General features: G+C 39.8%; 1 protein-coding gene across 8 annotated transcripts in view; it reads right to left on the reverse strand.

The window, feature by feature from the left end:
• Nucleotides 1-26453, reverse strand: part of PLCB4 (phospholipase C beta 4) — a 410588-nt gene that overhangs the window by 52437 nt on the left and 331698 nt on the right. For all 8 annotated transcript variants that reach the window (XM_035005855.1, XM_035005853.1, XM_035005852.1 and 5 more), the window contains 9 exons: nucleotides 24284-24374; nucleotides 22000-22095; nucleotides 17046-17146; nucleotides 13835-13870; nucleotides 11380-11521; nucleotides 10660-10744; nucleotides 10201-10325; nucleotides 8261-8312; nucleotides 1126-1228 (listed from right to left, as the gene is read on the reverse strand). In XM_035005855.1, the coding sequence (XP_034861746.1) occupies nucleotides 1126-1228; nucleotides 8261-8312; nucleotides 10201-10325; nucleotides 10660-10744; nucleotides 11380-11521; nucleotides 13835-13870; nucleotides 17046-17146; nucleotides 22000-22095; nucleotides 24284-24374 (831 nt within the window). The remainder of the gene's footprint in view (nucleotides 1-1125; nucleotides 1229-8260; nucleotides 8313-10200; nucleotides 10326-10659; nucleotides 10745-11379; nucleotides 11522-13834; nucleotides 13871-17045; nucleotides 17147-21999; nucleotides 22096-24283; nucleotides 24375-26453) is intronic.

Genomic DNA, 26453 nt, shown 5'->3' on the forward strand with positions numbered 1-26453 from the left:
AAAGAAATAATGTCCACAGCTGCTTAATTCCACCTCAGTGCCCAGATCTATGAAACAAAGTGATGGGTTCAAATATGTCCTAAGATCCCATCAGAGCTCTGAAATTCTGCCCTCCCATACTTTACTGAATTCTTTTATAAGTCTTGGAAAGAGACTCACTGAAGAAACAAGTGATGCTAAAAATTGCCTGTTGCCTGTTATCCTTTACCAATATTGACAATGGTCGGTGGTATATATTTGTAAAGACCATTAAATTCCATCTATTATAAGCCATGGACAGACTATTTTTCATGTACTTTCCCAAGGACTATAGCCATTTTGCAGGGTTTTTTTTTTCCTGTATTATTGAATAGATCATACTTTTGAAAGTTTTTTGAGATAAAATTTGACATACAATAAACTGTACGTTTTAGAGTGTACATAAGGTCAGTTTTGACATATGTGCACATCTGTGAAACTGTCATAGTTTTCACTTTTCCAGAATGTCATGTAGTTGGAACCATACAATATATAGTCTTTTCATTTGCTTCTTTCACTTAGTAATATGCACGTAAGTTTCCTCTATGCGTTTTCATGACTTGCTAGCTCATTTCTTGTCAGCACTGAATAATATCCCACTTTCTGGATGTGCCACAGTTAATGTATCCAGTCACCTAATGGAGGACATCTTGGTTGTACAATTTTTGGTAATTACGAATAAAGCTGCTATGAACATGTCTGTGTAGGTTTTTGTGTGGATGTAAGTTTTCTATTCATTTGGGTAAATACCAAGGAGCATGACTGCTGAATTACAGGATAAGAGCATGCTTCCGAAGGGGCTGCACCATTTTCCATTCCCACCAGCAATGAATGAGAGTTCCTATTGCTCCAAGTACGTTTTTGATCTGGTGTCTTTTGCTAAAAGTAGCTAATAAAACTATTAGCTATTTATTATTAGTGGATAAAACTATGTACCACTAGTGAATAAAATGTATCTCTTAAGAAAAAAAGGGGGGAATCACAAAGTTGAGAGTAACACATGGATCTTATAACCTGACATTAAATATTTTAATGTGATTTCTTAAGGCTTCGCCAGGACCATCTGCACACACATTTTTACAATTCTCTGACAAGCAGGGGACTTACCTGCACTGAGCAAGTGGCTGCAATAACCCCATCGACAGGAGTTTCAGAGAAGGGATCGAATGTTCTATCGGGCCGTCTCATGAAATCTGGTTTGAGGAGGTATCTGGTGGGACAAAAGCATAGAAAGAGTTTATTAGCTGTGTTTATAATGACTAAAACACTCATGCTTCAGGACACTAAGTACTTCCTTTTCCCCATCTCTAATTTAGGAGCTAGGCTTTTAGGAAGAGGATTCTAAGGATTGAAGAAACTATTCCTTTCCTATGGATAATCTTGAAGAGAAGCAGGAAAGAAGGAATGTTTTTAGGATTCCAGGCTCAGTGACATCTACAGCTTCCTGATACTATTATATTCTCTTGAACTTTTTTATGCCATGGACCTCTTTAGATACTTACTCGGATATAAAATACAAAGAATAACAATGAAAAACCAATTACATGAGCTCTAGTCGTTAAAATATGGAGAGCACATGATATTCTACTTTATTGTGTTTTAATTACCGCATTGAATTATGAGATATGATGCCAAGTTGATAACTATAATTTCAAAGTACTGATATGCATAAAAATATTTTGTGAGATCTGTAACAGTAATAATGATATGAAAATATCTGTGATTTACATTGGTGTCAGAGTCACAGGTACTGTTACTATTACTGTGGATTGTTGTCTATGTTCACAGTCAAAAGAACCATGAAATATCAGTTAGAGGGAGGTGAACTTAAAGATGTAATTATTTCTCTATTTCTAGCCAGTGTAATTAGGCAAGAAAATGAAATAAAAGGTATTTAGATGGAAAGAAAGAAGTAAAACTTCTCTTCAGAGATGACATGATCTTGATATAGAATCTACTTAAGGAATCTACCTAAGGAGTCTACTGAAAAATGATCAGAGGGGAGCCTGGGTGGCTCAGTTGGCTGAGTGTCCGACTCTTGGTTTTGGCTCAGGTCATGATCTTATGGGTCATGAGATTGAACTCACACTGGGCTCCACGCTCAGTGGGGAGTCTGCTTGAAGACTCTCTCTCTCTACCCCTCCCCCCACTCATGCTCTCTTTCTAAAATCCTTCTAAAATCTAAAGAATAAATCTTTAAAAAAAACTGATCAGAACTAATAAATGAATTCAGCAAGGCTGCAGGATACAAAACCAATATACAAAAATCAACTGTATTTCTAAATACCAGCAATGAACAATCCAGAAATGAAATTAAGAAGATTCCATTTACCATAGCACCAAAAAGAATAAAATACTTAGGAATATATTTAACGAAATAAGTGCATGTACTTTGAAAGCTACAAGACACTGTTGAAAAATATTAAAGAATATCTAAGTACATGGAAAGACATCTTGTGTTCATGGATCAGAAGACTTAATATGGTTAAGATGGCACTATTCACCAAACTGATATACAGATTCAATCCCTATCCAGAGCCCAACTGGCTTCTTTAGAAATGGACAAGCTGATCCTAAAACTCAAGGACCAAGAATAGCCAAAACACCCTTGAACAAGAAAAACAAAGTTGAAGGTCTTATAATTCTCAATTTCAAAACTTCTACAAAGCAACTGGGAGTCCAGAAATAAATTCATGTATCTATGCTCAGTTGGTTTTTGACAAGGATGCCAAGATTATTCAAAGAGGGAAAGAATATTCTTTTAAACAAATGTTGCTAGGACAACTGTAATGGCCACATGCAAAAGAAGAAAATTGGCCCCTTCCCTCACTTCATATACAAACATTAACTCAAGATGGACCAAAGACTTAAATTAAGAGCCAAAATGATTAAATTCTTAGAAGAAAAAGGATAAATCTTCATGACTTGGTAATGGGTCTCAGACATAACATCAAAAGCATAAGCAACAAGAGGAAAAAAAAAAAGATAAAGCTGGCCTTATCATAAAAACTTTTGCACTTCAATACATACTATTAAGACAGTGAAAACACAAGCCACAGAATGGGAGAAAATATTTGCAAATCATATACTATGTGATAAGAGGTTTGTGTCTACAGTATGTCAAAAACAAACAACCCAGTTAAAAAATGGGCAAGTGATCCAAATACACGTTTCTCCAAATAAGAGAAACAAATGGCCAATAAGGACATGAAAAGATGCTTGGTATCATTAGTTATCAGAGAAATGCAAATCCAAATCACAGTGAGATGTCACTACACACACATTAGGATGGCTATAGTAAAAAAGTCGGAAAACAGTAAGGGTCGACAAGGATGTAGGAAAATTGGAACCCTCATACATTGTTGGTGGGAATGTGAAATGACACAGTGCACTGGAAGACAGTCTGGCAGTTCCTCAAACAGTTAAACAGAGTTGTCATGTGACTCAGCAATTCCACTCTTAGTATATACCCAAGAAAAATGAAAATATACCTACACAAAAACTTACATGTGAATGTTAGAGTGGCATTATTCATAATAACCAAAAGATGGAAACAATCCAAATGCCTATCAACAGATGAATGGATATATAATATGTGGCATACCCATACAATGGGAAATTACTCAATAGAAAGAAATGAAGTACTGATATGTGCTACAACATAAATCTTGAAAGCATAATGCTAAGTGAAAAGCCAGTCACAAAAGATCACATACTACATGAATCCATTTCTATAAAATGCAGTATATACAAATATGGAGAGACAAAGAATAGATGGTGGTTGCTTACAGCTGTGAACAGGGAGCAGAGATACTGGGAGGTGATAGCTAAAGGGTATGAGTCTTCTATTTGAGGTAAGGAAAATGTTTTGAAATTGACCTAACTACACAATGTCTGCCCCTTATGCCCTTTGGTTATAGTCACATAATCAGACCTCAGCCAGATTCCATAACCACCCTGAACTTGTATCAGACAACTTCATCTAAGAATTTTTTTGTTACAAAGGACTATAACCACAAATAGAAAAATTCCATACTAATATGAGCAGCAGATAGGGGACAATAAAAGCACTTTCCCCAAAACTCAGGGTTTACTTTTAAGTGTAAAAGAATCAAAATTAGAGGGATCAAGAAAGTCTTTCCTATTATTTAGGAGCATAAACTTTTACTGACTTTAGCTCTAGATGATGTAAAAATTTATTATCTTTTAAAATCCAACCAGAAAGGATTCTGGGGCATGACATTTCTCCTTAAAGAAAAATTCCAAGTCACATTTTTGTGGTTTTGACAAAGTTGTCATTTGTTGCTATCTTCTAAGTTTGAACAAAAAAAGTGTTAAAGAAAATAACCCCACATTCAACTTAGATGTAATCATCAGTAAAGAACCTCCAAGGGAAAACACTGATTTTTAAATCAAGGATATAGTTTTCAGAATCATTCAAAGACTAAAGATGATTTTGAAATTTCACCTGTCTCCAAGAGAATGCAACCTTAAATAATAATTTAAAATCTCCCTAACTGCACAAAAGAGATGGTTTCCTATATTTACAGAGATTTGGGCCTTTTTTGTGGCTAGTGTTAGCCACTGGAAAATAGGATGATACAGCAAAAATTGAAGCCTTAGGATGGAAAGTAGATGAGAAACTACAATATTACACACACTACTTCAAATGAAGCCTACCAGCATTGGCAAAGTATGGGACGTTAGCTCCAAGCGGAGGTAATGGATGATGGTTCTGGCTGTCACAAGATAGGGAGCATTTGGGTTCCAGTCACATGGAATGAGGGATCCTGCCTCCTGAGAGCAGGAGGGGCAGGGGCTGTCTGGAGATTTGGACTCTCCATTCCTGGCAGACATTTCTGAAGGGACCCTTCTCATCAAAAATACAAAATTGTGATACTGAAGATTTCCTGGTGCCAAAAACATTCTTCCATGTTCCCTCCCTCCATATCAGCTTAGAAGAAAACTTATTTTTGAGTGAACTGATCCAAAATAAGAAGTACCAGGGGAAAGGGGCAAGAAACTGGAGTCCAGTTCCCAATACAGACAGCCTTCAGGTTTAATGCTCTGCAGCCACTGTCTCAAAATGCTTAAAAATTTGTGAACAAGGAGGCCTTCATTTTCATTTTGCACTGGGCCCTGCAAACTATGTAGCTGGTCCTGCCTGGTGTTTTTTTTGGACAGAAAATAAAAGCATTCCCAGCATCCAGGTCTGTGTGGTGGACGTGGGCAGAGTCCAAAGCCAATGACAAGTGAAGGGATCCAAGGATTTTCTGTGGCTTTGTAGGATCTCGGAAGGCAAGAGAGGAAGAGAAGAAGGGCCTTCAGCTAGGTGGGTGGACAGGAGCCATAAGAATCAGAGGATGGGGTCATAATAGGAAGGACAACCTATTTCATCACACCCAAGATGGCATGAATTGTTCGACACTCCATTATCTTCTTTACCAGCAGGAAAGCAAAATGGCTGATTAAAACTATAAGGTCATAGATTTCAAGACACATTGCAACCTGAGCAATTTCTACAAAAAGTGTGCATCGTTGAATCATAAAACATCCTACTATGTTGATATCAGCCACCCCAATTTCCTCTGAAAGTATGCAGACTTGAGAAATTAACTTGCTCTATCTTGTTTCATTAGGAATTACAGAAATGCCTCCCATTTTTATACCATTACAAAGGAGTCTGCCATAAACTACTGCTCACTTTCCTACTAAAAACCACACTTACTGAGCCCAGTGGCACGGCCTCTCAAAAGATCAGCCCAGAGAGCAGACAGGGATTCCCAGGTAGGTTCCCAATGTTTTACTAGCATTGATGGGTGTGCAGAGGGTGTCCATGTGCTTTGCAACGCTGATGTTCTCTATACAACAGCTACCATTTGCCACCCTAAGCCTAAAAGGTACAGAAGGCCTCTTTACAGATGCCCAGCCCTCAGACACGCCAACAAGGAGTTTTTAACAAGTCCCTGAAGCTGGGTGGGTGAACGACAAGGGCAATGCTGTGAAAGTCAGAGCGTCCTAGATGCCCTTGCTCCATGGAAATGCACCTGCGTGGCCAGCCCCGTATCTACCAGCTATGACCACTCCATCGTGGAGAGTGATGGGAACAGAGAAACACAGCTGAGGAAGATTTCTTCCCTCTTCCTGTAGGCAATGAACTTTGCCTCCAGGTGAGGAGAAGGGAAGGGTGGGGGGATGGTGACACATGACTGAACATGACTGTCAATGCCTCTTCAAGGCGGGCTGCCCCACTGAACCATCCTATTTTTCTAGCCCCTCTGGCAGGACTTAGGTTTTTGGTCACACCACTCAAACACTTCAGCATGGATTTTTTTTTTTTTTAAGATTTTTTTTAAAATTTATTTATTTGAGAGAGAGAATGAGAGAGAGCACATGAGAGGGGGGAGGGTCAGAGGGAGAAGCAGACTCCCTGCCGAGCAGGGAGCCCGATGCGGGACTCGATCCCGGGACTCCAGGATCATGACCTGAGCCGAAGGCAGTCGCTTAACCAACTGAGCCACCCAGGCGCCCACACTTCAGCATGGAATTCAGGCTCTGGTAGCACTGTCCTTGTCTGGGAACGTATTTTAAAATAAGCAATGGTGCATAAAGCGAGACACTGATCATGTGAACCAGGGCGTAATAGAAAGTCCTGCAAAGAAATGGAGTGCACGCATACAACTCCTGTTGGGACCTCTTGATCTGGAAACAGTTCCCCTCCCTGTGGAAGTACTGGCTGTAGGACAGCTGAGGCAAAGAAGGCAAACTTTAGTGTCACTGGGCCACACAGAAGGCTCTGAGGAGGGAGCCCCGCCAGGGCTGGTGTGTCTGGTATGAACCATGAAGGCTGGGCTTCAGCCTTGAGCTTTCATCCCCACACCACCGCTGTCCCCTGCAGCCTTGCTGCCTCAGCTTGCCCGGGGGGCCCATCCATCAATTTATGTGCACCATCTTCTGGTGATGAACACTGTGCATTAAACAACAGAGCTTTAAAAAATTCTAAAATGTGGGCATGCCTGGGTGGCTCAGTCGGCTGAGCGTCTGCCTTCAGCTCAGGTCATGATCCCAGGGTCCCACATAGGGCTCCCTGCTCAGCGGGGAGTCTGCTTCTCCCTCTGCCCCTCCTCTCTGCTTGCATGCTCGCTCTCTCTCAAATAAAATCTTTTTAAAAATTCTAAAATGTGTATTTAGCGGTTTTCTTTTGAACTACGTAGTTTTTACTTCTTTCTGTAATTGACATATAACATATTAGTTTACGGTGTATGATTTTAATTTCTCTCAAAGCACACAGCAGAGGAAAACATAACATATGTGCCAGCTATGTGTGCGGTGGGTCACTCATGGGTGGAGGTGCATGGGCAGAGAACCATCCGGCAGGAGGAAGGGGGGTGAGTGTGCACTCCGAACCCACGACTGCTGAAAAATTATTTTGACTGGCTGTTTTTAGTGATAAAAATGAGGTATTCAACCAGGGAGGCCAAGAATTTCCTGACAGTAGTATTATGGATGGGACGGCACTCCAGTGGATTAATTTAGAGGCTTGGGGACAGACGCATGGAGAAAAAAATGGCCACACCGGTTTTTCCTCTACAGAATTTAATGTCACATTTTCATTTAACCTTTCCACGTTCCACATTATGAAATTAGGAAATTAATATTTCCTATTTCACTCCCTCATTCACAGATTTTAAAGAATGCCAGTTAAGTAAACTAGAACAATATTCATAGCATTATTTTTTGATAACTGCTATTTACAAGACACGCAAAAGAATCATGACAGGACAAAGCTTTCTTCCTAGGTGTATTACATTCAAATTGACCCTCATAACTTCATTACATACTAAATCAACTTCATTCCTCTATTCGTCTTAGGCAAAATACATATATTTATTATCTATGTTTCCAGTTAATGTCCAAATGATCAGGGATCGTTATCTGTCTTAGCTATAAAAACCCTTGAATTTAAAGCGAGAGAATTAAACTCTAGAGTGTGTATGATAAACTGCTTAACTTATAGTCAATTTTTTTTTTTTTTTTTGGAAAATTCTGCTTAGCAAACCGGGTAGATGAAGAATGTATACTTGCAAATATAATCTATCTAGGGATTTCAATTGTTTCTTCTCCCATCCCTCAAACTCAGCTTAAATTGAGCAGCCCCTAATTAAAAATGACACAGTTTCATTATAGCTGTAGTAATGGAGTTCAGGAACACAGTGACAACAGTTTAAATCATATTACTCACCCGCATGATCCATTATACTCAAATTTTCCCTGATTCAATTGCATCGCTAAATCTGTCAAGAGACAAAAATAATTTAGCATCTCATCTCCCTGGACAAGGAAGACCACTATGGGTGATTTTAAACAATGGAAATCAGATACTGATCCTAGGCTGAAAGGTCCTTTTTAACGGGGTCTGTTGAGAGCACATAACTCTCTTCCCTGTTGAAATCATCTCGTGCTGAAGTCAAACATAAATGTGTTTTCATAAAGATCATGCTAGAATTGCTTTAAAAATTGGATTCAACATATGAGTCAAATGATTGTTCAATTAGTGTTGAGAGTATAGATGTCCAACTGGGGAGAACGAGCCTTATGTTCACAGAGGAAGGGTAGGCTGGGGATATCCAGTATGGTCACAGGAGTACAAACTTGATTAAAAACAATAAAAAATAAACTAGGTAGTATCATGGAAAAATTAGTGGCTTGTTCCTACTTTTAGACTTAGGGAGTATTCTTCTAGGGAGGTCTACACTGGCAGGGCATGGTTTATGATTTTTCTCTCCCAAGTGGATACAATCTTCTCTTTTTTCATTAGCAAAAGGAAAAAAAAAAAAAAAAGAACAAGCTGGTAGATTTTTTTTTTTTTCCTTCTTCAACATGTTGTGGTTGATCCTAATGTTATAGAATAAAACATAAGCTGACCTAGTGAATAAACTGGTTTAGGATCATTTAATCCATATAATGGATGGACAACTGAAAATACAACTTGACCTCCCATCCCTCCCTTTTTTTTTTTAAAGTAAAATCAGCAGTACCCTTTTATTTGGTTTCTGCTAGAAATACTATGGGATTGTACTGATATCTGGCCATAGTTCAGTATAGCAAGGACTGATGTGGATGCTGTGCAGACATTTGACTCCAGCTTCTGGTCCCTTAGAAGGAGCCACCAAGGGGAGGGAAGTACAGTCAAGCCCACATTCATGGCAAAGGGATGGAAGTCAAAAGACCTTTCAGTCAGTCCAGATAATAGGGAACAAGGTGGATGGAAACTCTCAAAGTATGGTGGATGGACTAGAAAAGGAAAATGCCCTCCCAAATCAGGAAACACGGGAGGCACCCCTCATATAGCAAAGGACTGAACAAGAAAAGGTTTTTATTTTGCTTTGTTTTGCCAATTTTAAGGACCAGGCTATGGAATTAACCACAGCACATGAATCGGTTTTGTGGCATATTTCTTACCTCTTTTAGGTAAATAACTAGAGCCCAGTATTTTTCTACCTCTAATCTTAAAATTGTGATCCTTGGCTCTTAAACAGACTTTAAAAACTTAAAAATGAAATTGTTTATACATTTTAAAAATTTACTCCTCTCCTTCCAGGGAGGGGAAAAGATCATATATTGGAAGCCTGCCTTTGAGTACACTTTGGAGGACCAAGTTATGGATTAGTGCCTCTAAGAATATATAAATCCTTACATACCGTTTTAGTGGAGTCTACTCTAGAATATTCCGTACTTTTATGATGAGGTGCTGTGTTACTGATACCCACTGAATGTTAACAGGGGGAGGGTACTCTCTAAAGGAGAAATGAGTCATAGTTACTGTACAGAGATATTCAAATTTTTTCTCATTTAATTCCGTCTCTGGAAACAAAGATAAGTTTGATCCAAAAAGAAGAAAAATTAGAAATATTTTGGAAAAGGGGACAATGTTTGGCAGATTAGTTGTGGTATTTATGAGAGGAAATTCAATTTAAATCAAAATATTTTGTCTTCCACCCTTTTTATGGCTCTATTTTTGGTTTTTCATGTCTCACCATTACATAAATCCAACATCACATTGTTTTGCCATATGTCTGCTTCCTTTAAAAAAAATGCCCACGGCCAACGGATGGCTACTGTTGGCACCATCCTGTCAAAGTGTTCTCCTGGAATTTGAGGTCACTGGCCATCAGTTCCTACCTGGGGTTTGATAGTTCAGTGAAACCATCTGGCAACCAGCATTCCAGAAAATCTGAGGCATGTAATTACTGGAATCGACCCGGCCTCCCTTGGGGTAAATGCGGCTCATTTGCCGTTTGTTATAACTGTGTAACTTATTAAGGAGAATGGGGGAAAAAAGAGTATTCCAGAAGTAATAAATAAACAACAAAGGTCTAGACCGATAATGACAAACGCATAGAAAAAAGAGAGCAAATTTCACATTTACGAATGATGCTGAGGAGAAAAACCAGAGTTCACTGTGTAGACTATAAAAACAATTCACATTTGGGCAGATTTTCACAGTTGCTGTAGTCTTTCACACATATTATTTTATTAGCTCTACACCCACAATTATCTATTAGCCATTTATCTATTTTAGAGACTCCTGCCAAACCCAAAGTGCACCAGCCGTTCATTCCATTCACTACATAAGGATACTTCACAAATTCAATTGCGTGTGTCTTCAAGTAGCCCAGACCGACGGACTCGTTAAAAGAAGACATGTTATAATGGATATTGCGCTCTGGAAAGAAAAATAAAGATGCACTCAGCAACGCTCCCATCCAACCTTGTGGAAAGACAAGCAATAAATATAATTACATCCCAAATCACGAGGCTTTGGAGGCCGATGTTCTGTTATCATATTAGCAGCTCCTACTTTCATTAACGTCCTGTGGATAGAGACAGCTGACTTAAATAGTGATGGATTAAATTTGGAGTCATTAAACAAATTATGTATATATGTCCCACACAGCCACCCCTGAGATATGTATATATGATGACCGATGGTGGCTTCTCCAGCCCAAAAAATGATTATGAAAGTTTAAAAATACTGTACCCATTTTTGGAGGTTGCTTTTGATTAAAAGGGGTCTTACGAAAATACATCGAATGCAAGAAGCGATACTAAGCTCCCCTAGTGCTAAGAAATCCAGTCTTTCAGAGCCACCCTGTGGATGATGTAGGGAACGACAAGGCAATGTCTGCATGCCAAGGACACACGAGGCTACATGCATAGTCTGTGACGCAAAACAGGGTGAGATGGAACAGGGCCCGTGCCCAGAAAAGAAAAATGGGGACAAGTCAGATCACAGCTCATCAGCATAATAAAAGATAAGCAAACAAAAAAAAGGCAACAGAATTTAACCTTTGGTGTTACCTTCAGCCACATGGAAACCTTGGAACTTTACGGGCTGTGCATAGTTGATCATTGTAGACAAATATGGATGGATATTAGTGGTAGCACCTACATATTTATAAGATGCCATCCATGCCTGTTCATCTTCCACAGTAACCAGACCCTACAAACACAATGAAAGGAATATGTGTGTTGAGGACTTCGGTGGGACAGGTACATGCTACAGACATCCTCACTAAAGATGATGTGCACACATAGATTGAAAGATAAAGACCTTTTCTTCCTCAATTTTGCTACAGGATAATTTTAAAAGTTCCTGTCTAGAGGTGCCTGCCTGGCTCAGGTAGTAGAGCAAGAGACTCTTGATCTCAGGGTCATAAGTTCGAGCCACAAATTGTGCACGGAGCCTACTTAAAAAAAAAAAAAAAGTTCATGTCTATCATAGCCCCTAATAATATAAAAGGAGATAATAACAAAATACAAGCCTTCTCTTACATTTTTTTAAGATTGCCAAAGGACTTTAAAATAGTCAAGAAAGTATACTGAGGTTCACAGCAATCTATGGAAATGTATAGCAAGTATTATCATTTGTAATTTCATAAATTGCGGCACAAAATGGAAAAACAATTTCAGAGTGTATCAGAATCCCCTGGAGGGCTTGTTAAAACATACATTCTTGGACCTCATCCTCAGAGTTTCCGATGAAGTGAATGTGGGGGGAGGCCCAAGTATTTCCTTTCATCTAGCTCCTAAGTGCTAATGATGTGGCCGGTCTGGGGACCATACTTTGCTTAACACTGGTCTAGAATTTAAGCCACATACATAAGTAGTTTATGGTACATTTTAAAAAAGCTTATTCTGAAAATAATCTGATAACCCACTACAGAGGACATGTCAAAATTGCATTATTTTACATAGAGGCAAATTATTTTGGTTTATTTCTTGGTAAATCGGAACGAAATAAACAACAAAAATAATACTTTCAAAAATGATCCACATTTTGTTGAGAGCTAACTTTGAAAACCCAATGAAGACTTACTTCATCGGAAAACTCAGAGGATGGGGTCTAAGAATGTATGTTTTAACAGGCCCTCCAGGGGATTCTGATACACACTGAAGTTGTTTTTCCACTTTGTGCCACTTTCCTGCATAGACTGATACAGGTGGATGAACCACTTAGTCCATTCCTATGGACTATTTATAGGAATGGACTAGTTTAAAAAAAATGGTCTGGCTGACTTATCCGATGATTTAACAATCTGAACATTCTAAATCCTCAAACTGATTTCACCAATAAAAAACTGAAATAAATAATCAAATAATGTAACTTGTTTTTATTTTTAGTCATTTCTTTATATGTCCCGTCCACCTAAACAAGGGCAGAGGCCATGTCTGACTGCTTTCTTGGGTATTTAATGATGGTAAGTAACACCAGGACCATGTGCTAGGCACTGGTCTGAATTCCTGCATGCACAACTTCATTACTGCTAGTAATCATGTGGAGTAAGGATTAGAGTCCCACCCACTGACCATGTGAGAAGACTGGGGCCTTGAGGATTAAAGCAATTCGGTCACAGCTACTTAGCTAATACATAGCAGTGACCAAACACCAACCTCTGCTTTGTTGACCTCAATAGCTCCTGAAACTCTAGAAGAGCAGTTCATGAACATCATGGGAGGGATTGAGATCAGACTTATCCATAACTATTCCAAACTCACTATTTAGACAGTAAGAAGATAGGGTCTCATTCCAAATAAGACAGTGCCCCACAGACAGCCAGACATGATGTTCTGAAGCTCTGAAGAATGGGAGTCAAATTACAAGGCAAATTTCTGCCTGCGACGGCCACCAGTCTCAACACCATGATAAACCATTTGCATTTACTCAATAAAACCATTGGGGTATCATGAAGAATGTCAAAGAGGACAAAAGAAATTAAAAATTTAACTCAACTTATAATAAAGTCAATATCTAAGAACAGCAAATAAAAGTCCTAGAATGCCTGCAGTGTGAAATTAACTAATGATCTTTTAAAATGCCAGTGTAGTCGGAAACAAGACCACCTTTCTAGTATGCTGGGTCATCTGATGACCTATTAGGTCATTTTTATTTTCAAATTCAATGTGTTGATGATTACGCATTCCTATTATAGGAATGAAATCTCTAATGCCAACTAAGGGCCTGACTGCACTAAACACTTTTTTAAGGAGAAACATCTTATTCACCTGCCCTAGTTTTGTGATTTTTATCAGGATTTAATCACTTCATCACCGTGAATAATTCTTTCTTTTGAAGACTCTTGTAGTTAGATGCATTAAGCATGTGAATATGATAAACAGTAAGCCTGACATTCCATGGGGTGAGTGGGAGGGGGAGACAGAGGTAACATCATTTAATACAAACTGTTCAATATTAGAGGGGCACATATGGTATTTTGTAATGAAAACAAATTCCACCAGGTAATGATTTTCTTACCTTTTTGTTGATTTCATGTTCAAGGTCATCCGAAGCCTAAATTAGAGGAAGGTAATAATTTGTTTACTTCTCTAAAGGGTAAAATCCCAATTTTACTAGCCATATATATATAAATATTTAAATAAATATATGTAAGCTTGTTATTCTATTTATTTGTGAAGGTGGAAAATTATTGATGACATAAAGCCATCAACAAAATAAGTACTGGAAAGATACAACAGCCTGACTTACATACCAGAAAAATAAATCTTAATACTATCTCCCCTCCTTTGTTGTTAGTCTTTCCTATTTAGATGTTTCCTTATAGTAGTTTAATTATTTCATCATGGGGCCTGGAAAATAATTTGATGTGGCCACTTCTCCTGATCTGAAAAGGGCAGGCAAGCATGAATGGTTACTCGATTCAATACTCATGTGTGGGTACTGATAAAGGCTTTATGTGGTAAGGTAGCATTGAGGTAGGCACTGAGTCTTAGTAGGCATCCAAGAGTCTCCAAATAGTGGCAGTACTCTCTATCAGAAAAGGGAGGGTGTAATCTAAGTGTTCCTTAGGCTTTGCTTTTCAAACACTCTCCAATTTTCAGCTACTACCAAATGCATGCACCTCCTGGCATCTTCATCCACTGTCTTCAATGACTAAGAATCCCTGCACCCATCAAAGACCACACCCTCACATCACCATGGATACCATCCACTCTGACCTTCTCCAGGAACTCACAGGCAGTTATCCCTTCTCTCTCTTGCAAGATTCATCTCTCCCTCTCTACGGCACCATTTCCAAAAGTTTGCAAACACACTCTAGATTCATTCATTCTAAAAATAACACTCCCTTGACTCCTCAGATTGCTATGGCTACCAGCCTATACCTTGCTTCCCTTTATAGCAAAACTTCTCAAAAGTATAGTCTCTACTCATTCACATCTGTCTGTTTCAGTGGCCCCCACCACACCATTGAAACTTCTCTTTTCAAGGTTATGAATGACCTCCATGTTGCCAGCAATGGACACTCTTGAGTCTTCTTAGTGAGTTTATCAACAGTGGTCAAAAACCAACCACTTTGCCAGGGGCCAGGAGGTGGGAGAAATGGGGAGGTGTTGGTCAAAGGGGACAAACATCTAGTTATTAAGAGCAGTACATTCCGGGGATCTAACAAATAGCATGGTGTCTATAGTTAACAACATTTTACTGTATACTTGAAAGTTACTCAGAGAACAGATCTTAAATGTTCTCACCACACACACACACACACACACACACACACACACAGAGGTAATTATGAGGCAATGGATATGTTCATTAACCTTATTGAAATAATCATTTCATAATCTATCAAATCATCACCTATACATTTTCAACTTACACAATGTTATGTGTCAATTATATTTCAATTAAGCTGCAGGGAAAAAAAAAAAAAACAAAAACCACCTTTCTTTTCATCTTCCCCCTGGTTTCTTGGCTTCCTTGATCTTCCTTCATCTATTTCCCTCCTACCTCTTGGGACATACCTTGCTCTTCTTTTCTGGCCTGCCTTCTCTGCCTCTACCCATGGATCATCTCACTTATTTTGATGGCTTTAAATCCTATCTCCTGAACTCCCAGTTTATATCTCCAGCCCCACCTCTCCTCTAATTCTAGATACAGGTGATGATGATGCTCACAACAATGGTGAAGATGAAAATGATAATAGAGCAGCAATAATGAATGCCTTAATGGGAATGACCATGTGCTAGGCACCATAGGAAGCTCTTTACATATTCTAGACCCAATGACTCTTCACAACGGACCAATGCGATAGGTATTATCATCTTCATTTTGCAGGTAAGAAAACCCATGCACTGGGAGCTTCAGTGACTTACCTGAGGTCACACAGGTAGGAAATGAAAGCAGCGTCATGGGTAAAGGCTACAGGTGCCTAGGTGGCCTGCCCCTGGAGTATCTCACTGGCATCAAAGATCCTGTCCCACTTGAGACACTGAGTTCTTTCTCTTCCAGTCTTCCCCACTGTCCACCCAGCTCCTCAGACTCAGACCCAGAGAGTCATCTCATTTTTCTCTTTCCTGCTTACTTGCCCACCTTCAGTCCATCAGCAAGTTGGATCATTTTTGTTTCCTCAGTAGACCTTGAACCCACTCAGTCCTGTTTCTACTGTCCGGTTTAAGCCTTGGGGGTCTGGCTAAGTGCAACAGTCTGGCCTAACCACTTTTCCCACGTCCACTCTTGCTCCCTTCTAACCAGTCTCCATACGGTCACATGTAGTGGTTTTTAAAAACTCCTATCAGGCTGCATTGCTCCCTTCTTTAAACATTTTCAGTGGCTTCAGATTCCACTTGAATTAACATTTGAGTTTCTCATAGTAGCTTCCCAAATCCCGTATCATCTAGTTCCTACCTGCCTGTACAATCTCATCTTGTTTCCCTCTGCCCCTCACTCAGCCCACTCTGTTCAGTGTCTCTGTTGCTGTTATCTCATAGCTGGGCCCTTCCTCTACTTCTGTGCATGGCTGGTTCTTCTTTACCTTTGGGGTTCTGGTGTCCTTATTCCCTCAACCTCGTGATTCTCCATTTTAGCACTAGTTTTTAGTTTCATACTAGCACTTTCACAAATTGTAATTATATAGTTGACGGTTTATTGTCTGTTTCCTACTCCCTTCCAATAAACTCCCATCAGACTATAAGCTCCATGAGAGCAGAAACTAAGCCTGTTTTGATCTTTTTGGGGTTGTTATGGCCTAGACTATGCCTTGCACACAGTAGTACATAATGGCCATTTTTCTTGGCTAAACAGTTTGACGGATGGAAAAACTTTTATGTTTATTCTACATTAGGAGGGAGAGGAGATATCCAACTGGTGGGACTGGTTTCCTAATGAGGACTTGCTTGGGAGAATCGGGTGGGTCAACAGGCTAACCTCTGTCCCCAGGTTGCTGTTGTAATCTCATATTCACCTATAATAATGCAATAAATGATATTACTTAGAGGATACTGGACAAATAGGTGGTGGTCAACACTGGGCATGGCTAATGAGCAATTCAAATGTCTTTTCTAACTTATTATTGTGCATAGCTTGCATTAAGATACTGATTCTGGTCACCCAACGTAGAAAGGGAATTATAGGCTACTTTATTTTCTTGTAGTTGTCACATTTTTAAAATTCATAACTATTAGCTACTACTTCTTGACAATCATGAAAAAAGGGACACCGAGACTCTGACCTTCTTGACACTATTTGCAACAGCCTCCTTGTGACCCAAGTCATCAGCAGAAAGTTCATTTCCAAATTTGTATTCAGGGTGAGCTTCCTCCTCTTGGTCAGCTGTGTGAAAGACAAAAGGAAAATCCAGGAAGCCAAATTACTGCCCATTAGTCAGATCTTCTTCAGAACCTTGGGTGGAGCATGAACTCCTTCAGAAGGCAAGGAAGCTAAATGAAGATGGGAACATTTAAATAGGCAAACTTTTTCAAGTAAAACTCTCACTAGCTCTCAAGGCCAAGGAGCCCATCTTGTTAGCTGTTATTTCTCACGCATCTAGCATGATGTTTGACATGCGTGTTGCTTAATGCATTCTTCTTAAGTGAGTGATGATTTCCATCCCAGTACACTAACTGTAAAAATTAAAGCCTCAAGCACTCAGGAATATCTATGACTTACACAGGGTGTTTTGAGCTTCCCTGGGACTTAGGGAAAACACAAGGAAGATATGAGAAAAGGAAAATACACTTGATAATTTTAAAAAAGAGACTAAATATGTATTTGAATATCGCGGGCATAGTGACATGTGGCCGGGAGTGGTGTGACATAAAAGAGAAAGAGCTTGGGAGGACTGGCCTGCACCTGTAAACCACCTGTCAACCCTGGCTTGGGTTTCAGAGACACAAGAATCATTCCTAGGGCTCATGCTAACTGGGAGGCTGGAAGTGAGTGCTAAATAAAGCTGATGCCCCAGGAGCATGGCCCAGGCTGTGAAAGGAGGCACAGGAGGACTCAGTCCACCAGTCCAGAAAGTGACAAGAACTCTAGATCTTCCTGAGGCTGGTATCATCCCAGGGCTGTCAGTGGACAAAGAAAGAATCACCCACATGCTGGTGTGAGATCTGGACTCCCATGATCCCCACTCTGCAAAAAGCTCCCAGGTTAGGATTTGCCTAAAAACTTGTCAAGATCAGGAGAAACCCATAGGCCTCAGGACAAGGCCAACACAAATTCACACTGTCACAACACAGGGAATGAGTGATCACTACTGGAAAAAACAGTGAAATAATTTCTGAGTATGGACTCCTGAGAGTGGGAAGTAGACCCTAAGAATTGGAAATTTTTTTTATGATGAAAAAAACTATTTCATCAGTTCTAAGATGCATTTTTTTCACATAGTAGTATTTCTGATGTTGTAACATGCTCTTTTAATTGATGCTATTTTACAATTACTTGGAAGCATTTTCTTTCCTAGTTATTATAAAATAATGGTGTCTTTCAACTGATGGTGTCTTAGATTTGGAATTTCTTGAGGGATTGTTTTTTGCAAAGTGTTATTCCAGACATGGAAGAAAAGTGAGGCAAGACAGACAGACACCCTCCTGTTTTGAAACTGGTATTTTGATGGATGGATGAGTGGAGGTGGGTGATTACAAAGAGAAAAAAAAAAAGTAGGTCATATAGGCCTTTGGCAGGAAAAAAAGGATTTAAGGAGCTGGAATAGGTCTTTAAAAAACCTAGTCCAGTGTGTCCACTTTATAGATGAGGAAATAGAGTCAGAGATATGACTTACAAATCCAAGGTCACAGAGTAAGATATGGACCTAGATTTCTCTGGATTCTTAGCACAGTGCTCTTAACATGACACTGAGTTTCCATGACCACTGGATTTCTATGACCTATAGTCTGTAACCAAGATTTTGAAACTTCCCAACATTATTAGTAAATTTCCAGTTCATATATCTCTAATTCTAACCTGGCCAGCCAGATATAAACTACTTGAAGTCAAGGAACGTGTTCCATACAAGTGGTAGAGTCTTGACTTTAAAAAAGTTGTATGAAAAGGGGTGCCTGGGTGGCTTAGTTGGTTAAGTGTCTGACTCTTGGTTTTGGCTCAGGTCTTGATCTCGGGGTCCTGAGATCGAGCCCTGCATTGGGGTCCACACTCAGCATGGAGTCTGCTTGTCCCTCTCCCTCTGCTCCCCCACCTCTCTCTCTCTCTTGCATGTGTGCTCTCTCTCAAATAAATAAATAATCTTTTAAAAAGAAAAAGAGTTGTATGAATGAATGTTGCCATCCCTTGATTGTGCAAGGATGCACAGACATACCCACAACCACAGTTTTGGCATTCCCCACTGCTTGTCACTACAGTCCTGGAAGCCACGTGTCCTTCTGAATCTAAATCCTGCCTAATGAATGGGCACATGCTTTCATTGACTAAGGGCTTTTCTATTTTCTACAGCCTCCAGGCAGGGTACCCTTTCGAGCTATGCTTGGTTTCCTCTTGCCTGCTGTGTTGAAGTATTTAGAGACTCTAGTCATTCATGTATAGTAGGATCGTACTGTGACACTGGGGTAATTATAGCCAACTGGTTGACCAGAATTAAGCCAGGCATCACTGAGGGAAACTAAGAATATGTAACTGGTAAAGCAGAAACCTGTATACACTTAAACAGAAATTCAAGTGGATGATTTTGTCCTCTCAGCTAATTTTCTACATGTATGCTATCCCACATGATTATTTCTGTTCTCACTGAACAACATGGGAGCCATCAGAGCCAAATATTTTGTAGGAATAATGAACATATGCATAAAAGGTGGGAAGTACCCTTAAGGATGATAAGTGGAATCACACTGACCCTCATCTTTGGTTAGTGTGTGTTCAAGAAATTTCACATCTTTGACTATCATCAGTTACATTTGTGTATTTGTGTTCCCTTTGTATTCCTGTATATTAGAAGGGCAGTATTGTAAGGTAAAAAAGGTCTTGAACCTGGAGTCAGGCAATTCTGGGATTGAATCTTAGTGCCCTTGTACACCAGCTGTGGGGTCATGTGCAGACTATGTTTACCTCTCTAAGCTTCAACTTCCTTTTCTGAAAAATGAGTGTAATGACACCTATTTCATTGGGCCATATAAAGATAAGGTGGTGATGCAAACTGCTTCGTTCACAGTTAGTACAGCAATGGTGGTTGCTATTCATATTATTATTTTCCTTGTTAATTCAGTCCAGTATTCTGCAGTTTGTTTTACTGGATTGTAGGATCTAATAACATCTAAAATGTTATAATATTCATCTTTTCAAATTTTTGAAGTATTTTATTGACCTTTTCAAATAATATTCCTTTCAGTATTTTATTCTTAAATCGTGTTTAGGTTTATTATTTGCAAAAAAAAAAAACAAAAAAGTGAAATAATAGGCATCGTGGTTGACAGCATTTTCCAAAGACAGCTCCAATATCTGCTCTCCTACATGCTCTTCTAGAATGTGATCTTGCTACTCACCCACCCCCTCGAACCTGGGCGGGCCTTAATTTTGCTTTGATGAACAAAATATACAGGCAATGATGATGGGCCAATTCTGGGCATAGTTCTTAAAGTAGTTTAGCAGCTTCCGCATTCTGCCTCTTGGAACACTGGCTCTCAGGTTGCTCCATCTAGAAACTTGGCCACCATGCTGTGAGAAGCCCAAACCACATGGACAGGACACATGGAGGTGCTCTGGTCCTCAGACCCTGCTGAGCTCCCCACGGCAACTGCCAGCCACAGGAGTGGGCCATCTGGGACAACCGACCCAACCAAACCTTCAGATGACTCTAGCTCTGGATGTCATCTGCCTGCAAATGCATGAGAAACTTGAGGGAGAAGCACCAGTGGGAGTCCAGATGCCCCCACAGAACTATGAGAGAAAGTAATAAAGTGGTTTTTTAAGCCTCTAGATTTTGGGGTGGTTACACAGTAATAGATCATTGTAACCGTCACCAATTAAATAACTCCAGGTATCTTCACCCTCCTAGACACTCCCTGCCATATACAACCTATGAAAGTAAGTCAGTATGCCTGTTCTCTGGGAGTGGAGTTGAACCCCTGGTTTGGACATGCAACACACACCATCATGGTGAAGTCTGTTCCATAGTGAGCCATCTTTATTAAGCCATTTTTATTATTGAGATTAGTTAATTCTCATAGCTTTCAGGTTTTCCCCTATAGTATCAAACTTTCCTAAAGTCTACTCGTATATTTCAGATGTTTATATAGTAAGTGAAGAGAGTTTCTGCTAGTGTTTCTACATTATTTAGCCCCAAACCACTACATAAATCCAAGGCACTGTCCAACCAGTAGACACAAAATGTAAAGCCAAGTCATTTTGCTAATCAATTTTCATACCACATAGTGGAGAAATAATTTTCTAAAACATTCCAAACCTTTCAAAAGACCCATTTAAAACCAAATATTATGGCTGTGGCTATATGGCCCAAGTAAAATAGAAGCTAGTAGCAAATATTCAAATATTTTAAGCAAGGCTACCTTTGCTAAAATTACCTACGTATATTGATAATTCTGGTGAGCTGGTTATTTGAAAGAATTTCAACTTGAAATTTTAATACTGGCTTTGAATTTCCAGTTCATTTGTGTGTGCACACAAACCCATCATTTACCTGAGGGTCCCTACTCATGTTCCTTTCCTTGTAACTTGCCTTAGTACTATCATCATTAACAACCTTGAAGTTTATGCTTTTGTTTATAGGAAGGGATTGCAAAATGTTCTTTTTATTCCAACCCCTTGCCTTCTACAGCAAGGATTCTCTGGCTGTGAATTTCTGCTGAGCAGCTGAATGCACAACAGGAAGGGAGATGATTAAGCCACAAAAATCTAGTGCCCAGGTAAACTGGAAGGAACATTTGGAAAAATACCAAAAAATACCAAAAGATTAAAGCTTGGTGCATGAATACACACTTGACTAATAAGAATTAAGCCATCACATTATATAAAAGAGTCCATGGAGACAAACTCATGTTTTTCTTATTTTAAGAAATATTTTTGTGGGGCGCCTGGCTGGCTCAGTTGGAGAGCATGCGACTCTTGATCTCGGGGTCATGGGTTTGAGCCCCACATTGGGTGTAGAGAGTACTTAAAGATAAACTTTTTTAAAAAAGTATTTTTGTGACACATAAATTAAAAGAAAACCAACTCACCACTTTCTATCTCCTCTTCATTATCATCCTCGAGGATGCTAACTGGAGTGGCAGATTCTCCAGCTTCCATCATGCTTTTCAAAGCCTCGAGCTGTTCTGTTATTCAAAACCAACAGGAAGGAGATGGTGACAGATGCTAGATGATTTGCAAAGCCGGAGTCCTAAGATCAACACTGAGAAGGGAATGTATTGTCTAAGCTCCTCATGGCTATGTTCCTAAGGCCACTGTCTCACCTGGACCTGCTGGCTGGACTTCTCACGGGACGTGCAACTGTCACATTGTCTACACTTGATGAAGGAACTATGGGAGTGTGGGTGAAATGCCCAAAGTTCTGGTCCTATGTTTGAGAGGAAGGCTCAGTCACTGAAAAGGATTTAGGCTTGGCGACAAAAGCCCATGTTTTGGAGACCGATGATATTAAAGTGATGTAAAAGACATGCACACTGGAGACTGACACAACTTCAGGACAAAAATGTCTGTGACTGATAGACCTGAGATTATTATCCTCTACAGAAAGCTCTTACATCAGTAAGATCCACGAAAGAATTTTGGAAATGGAAAAAGATATAGAAGCATGTTATCGATAATGATATATCAAGAAACTACTTACTAAAAACATAACTATCAAAAAACCACAGTCCCGTTTTCCTTCTACCAGTCAGACACACACACATACAAGATGGCCAAATGCCAGCAGTAAGAATATCACTGGGAAACAGGCATTTTCCTGTATTTTGGTGAGAGTGTAAATTGGTACAATTTTTCTGACAGACAGTATAACAAGATGCACCACAATATAAAATGTATATATGCTTTGGCCAACCAACTTGAATTGCACCAACTGATTCCAAGGAGAAGCTGCGCAAACGTACAAAATGAACATTGACACAGGTTTATCACTGTTTTTACAGTAAAATGAAAATCCATCAATTTGGGACCAGCTAAATGGTAGCATATCCCACATAATAAATTCTGCAGTGTTTCATACATTAAAAGTTAGTATGTAGTAACTGTAGTAGGAATGTAAGTATATTCAATTGGTTGAATTAAAGATAATAAAAAAATCAGTATATTTAACATGATCCCAGTTTTATCAAAAATGTATGTCTAAACATGTAGCTATAGTACATGTATCTATGTGTAAAATATATAACTCAGTGCTATTTTATTATTTTCTTATATTTTTCTTTGTTGTTTTCATTTTCCTATGGTATTCCTTCTGTAATAAATAATAATTACTATAATTTAAAACTTAGATAAAGAAGATGCAGTATATATATATATATATATACACACACACACACACACACAATGGAATACTACTCAGCCATCAAAAGATGAAATCTTGCCATTTGCAACGACGTGCATGGAACCAGAGTGTATTATGCTAAGTGAAATCAGTCAGAGAAAGGTTATTACCATATGATCTCACTGATATGTGGAATTTAAGAAACATAACAGAGGAGTATAGGGGAAGGGAGGGAAAAATGAAACAAGATGAAATCAGAGAGGGAGGCCAACCATAAGAGACTCTTAATCATAGGAAACAAACTGAGGATTGCTGGAGGGGACAGGTGTGGGGATAGGGTAACTGGGTGATGGACATTAAGGAGGGCAAGTGATGTAATGAGCACTGGGTGTCATATAAGACTGACGCCTCACTGAACTCTACCTCTGAAACTAATAATACACTATACGTTAATTAATTGAATTTAAATTCAAAAAAATAAAACTTAGAATACCTAGGGTAAAAACACAATGTAATCATACCAATATTTAATGCTACCAATTCATTGAATTAAGAGATTGGCCGAAAGGAAATATTTTCAAAAAAAATCTCCAGGGAAAATATAAAATCATTTCTCTCTCTCCACACATATACACATTCACACATTCACCTAGGATCCCTAGATATGTGTATCTCACAAAGGCAAACTGCAAAAGGAAGGCTTTTAAGAGGACTTTAAAGCATACTAAATGATAAAACGCTGGTTCCTTCTATCTTGATAAATTCTATAGTTCCTCTTTCACTTTCTTCTCATTTTGCCTTGGGATCATTCCAAATCCTGTATCCTATGAATATATGAATATGTTTTTCCCACTGCAAGAACCTACACTTAAATGTCAATGTGGCCACTTCACTCTGAAAAGTATATGCAACACTGCTATGCTCCCTTCCTCCCCCACATCAGTGGTTTTAAAATAGATTTCATTTTAGACAGCTGAATTGTCCAAACACACAATGAGTGTATGCTTCATCATTGGTGTGTGTCTTTGACTTACTTTTTTCAACCTCAGGTTTCAGCCGTTTATTTTTGATGAGTATTTTTCTTTTGAGGTCATTGGGGGATGGTAAGGGCCTGCCTGGTTCAAGCTAGAGATAAACAGAAAAGGCTGAATTAATGATGTGCTTCTTCTGTTTCATTCCCAGCCCAGAGCATGGAGGCCTGTTATACAGCCCAACATCCACTAGATGGCAGTCCGCATAGTTTTATGTTTTCATTCCCCAACCCCAATCAGCCTACTGCATGCAACTCTGCCTTAGACTGCAAACTTGACATCCACAGTCTCCCAGAGCTATGCAGAGCCACTCTACCTTCCCCAGCGGGAGCTGGGTCTGACCTGGGGTGCTGTTGGGGGAGGGCTCCTGCTCAACTTCAGGTCTTGCTCCTTTTATATATTGGGTAAAGTATAAGGGGTCATTGTGATAGCTAAGGTCAGAACTGCTTTCCCAGGCAGAAGTCAAGGGCTCCCCTGATCCCCCCAAGTGTTCAGCTGTATTAGGAAGCCTGTTTACTCAGTAGGCTGATGTAACCCCAATACTTGGGATTGTGTTTTGTAGGTTCAGTAAGAGAATCAAGAAGGGAGTGGTCAATTACTGAAACCTGACCTCTACTGTGGTTTCGTTTGCTTGGATTTATGTCTGCAAAAGCGAAGTCCTTTATTCTATTACCTCTGACCCATGCAACTATGCCATATCTAGCCACCCATTCCCCATTGTCCCATGCATCCATGTATGCCCCCACCCACCCAACCACCCACCTATCTTTTCCATGCATCCATTCATTTTTTCCCAAAAGTAATCCTTTTACTACTTATTACATGCAAAGCACTGTGCATTCCTATGTCTGTGTTGCCTCAAAGCTCTTGCCAAAATTCTGCTTCCTTCCAAAGCCTGCTGTAACTGGTTCATTCTCCAGTGATCTCTCTTGAACCTGGCTATCTCTAGTAAGTATTCAATAGGTCACAGGCCATCTTCCTTTGTAGCTATAGTTTTACCTGTGTGTTCTGTGTCTCCCCCACAGCCCCCCTCAAGACTGAAAGCTTTTTACTTCAGGGAGGTCTTACTCCCATGTGTATTCATCTACCCTCCCTACAACACTTATCATGTACGTGCATATCACTCTACGAAACATACCGGGGTCTTTCCACAGAAGCAAGCACCTTAGCCCAGTCGGAAAAGCAAACAGAGGGCCTAAGTAAAACTAAAATTAAAAAATCAGGGCCGTTTCTTAGTCTGGGTTCCCTCAGAATCAGTCTCTGAGACAAGGATGTGAATAGTCCCATAGTCTATTTGGGCAGCAGCCTCAGGAATGTCCAACAGGGGGTGGGAAAGTGAGAAAAAGAAGGCAAGCAGCCAACCCCAAGGGGGTGTTATCAGACAAGTTATCACCGAGGGGGCAGGCATGTGGTCCGGCTGGGGAGCCTGACTGCTCTGGAGCTGTTCCTCCTGCCGAATGAGAGGGCCAAGGGAGAGGGGTGTGAGCTCTCCAGCACTTCTGGCCTGTCTTTCGCATATGGGCAGAGCAGGCTCCGGGGACCAGAGCACCCCACCTCACAGGAAAAGCTTCAGGCACTGGCAGCCAAAAGTCAGGCCAGCGTGCAGGGAAAACAGGGAATGCTGCACGGACAGGGGCAGGGAGCCTGCAGCATGGCATCCATAGGCTGAAGACAATCGGGGGTGGGTGCAAAGGATGCAAATATCCTTGTGTCCTAGATTTTTTTTCCAGTTTTTTTTTTTTTTTTTTTTACTACTGCAAAGTACTTTATACTTAATCCCGTTAGCTCTCTTACTACTCATAACATCTTGGCACAGTGGATCTTCACCACTTGGAGGTTATGGATCCTTGCAAAAATGTGATGAACTCTCTGGAATAATTATATACAAAAAAAAAAAAAATGGTACGCAATTAGAATGAGGTCACAGACCTCACAAAGCCTATCTGTGGGCCACAGGTTAAAAGTTCTTTGCTGTATGAAGCAATTTGCGGGTGTAAAAATGAAGCTCAAAAAAATGGATGTATAATATTTTCCAAGTATTTGGGTTTTTTTCGTTTTTTTTTTTTTTTTTTTTAGAGACTTTATTTCTTTGACAGAGAGAGACAGCACGCATACAGGTGCATGCACGAGTGTGGGGGGGAGGCTCTCGGGCAGACTCTGCACTGGGTGTGGA

Source organism: Mirounga leonina, unplaced genomic scaffold (genome assembly GCF_011800145.1).
Source record: "Mirounga leonina isolate KUSES-001 unplaced genomic scaffold, KU_Mleo_1.0 Mir_150, whole genome shotgun sequence".
In the NCBI taxonomy this organism is placed as follows: Eukaryota; Metazoa; Chordata; class Mammalia; order Carnivora; family Phocidae; genus Mirounga; species Mirounga leonina.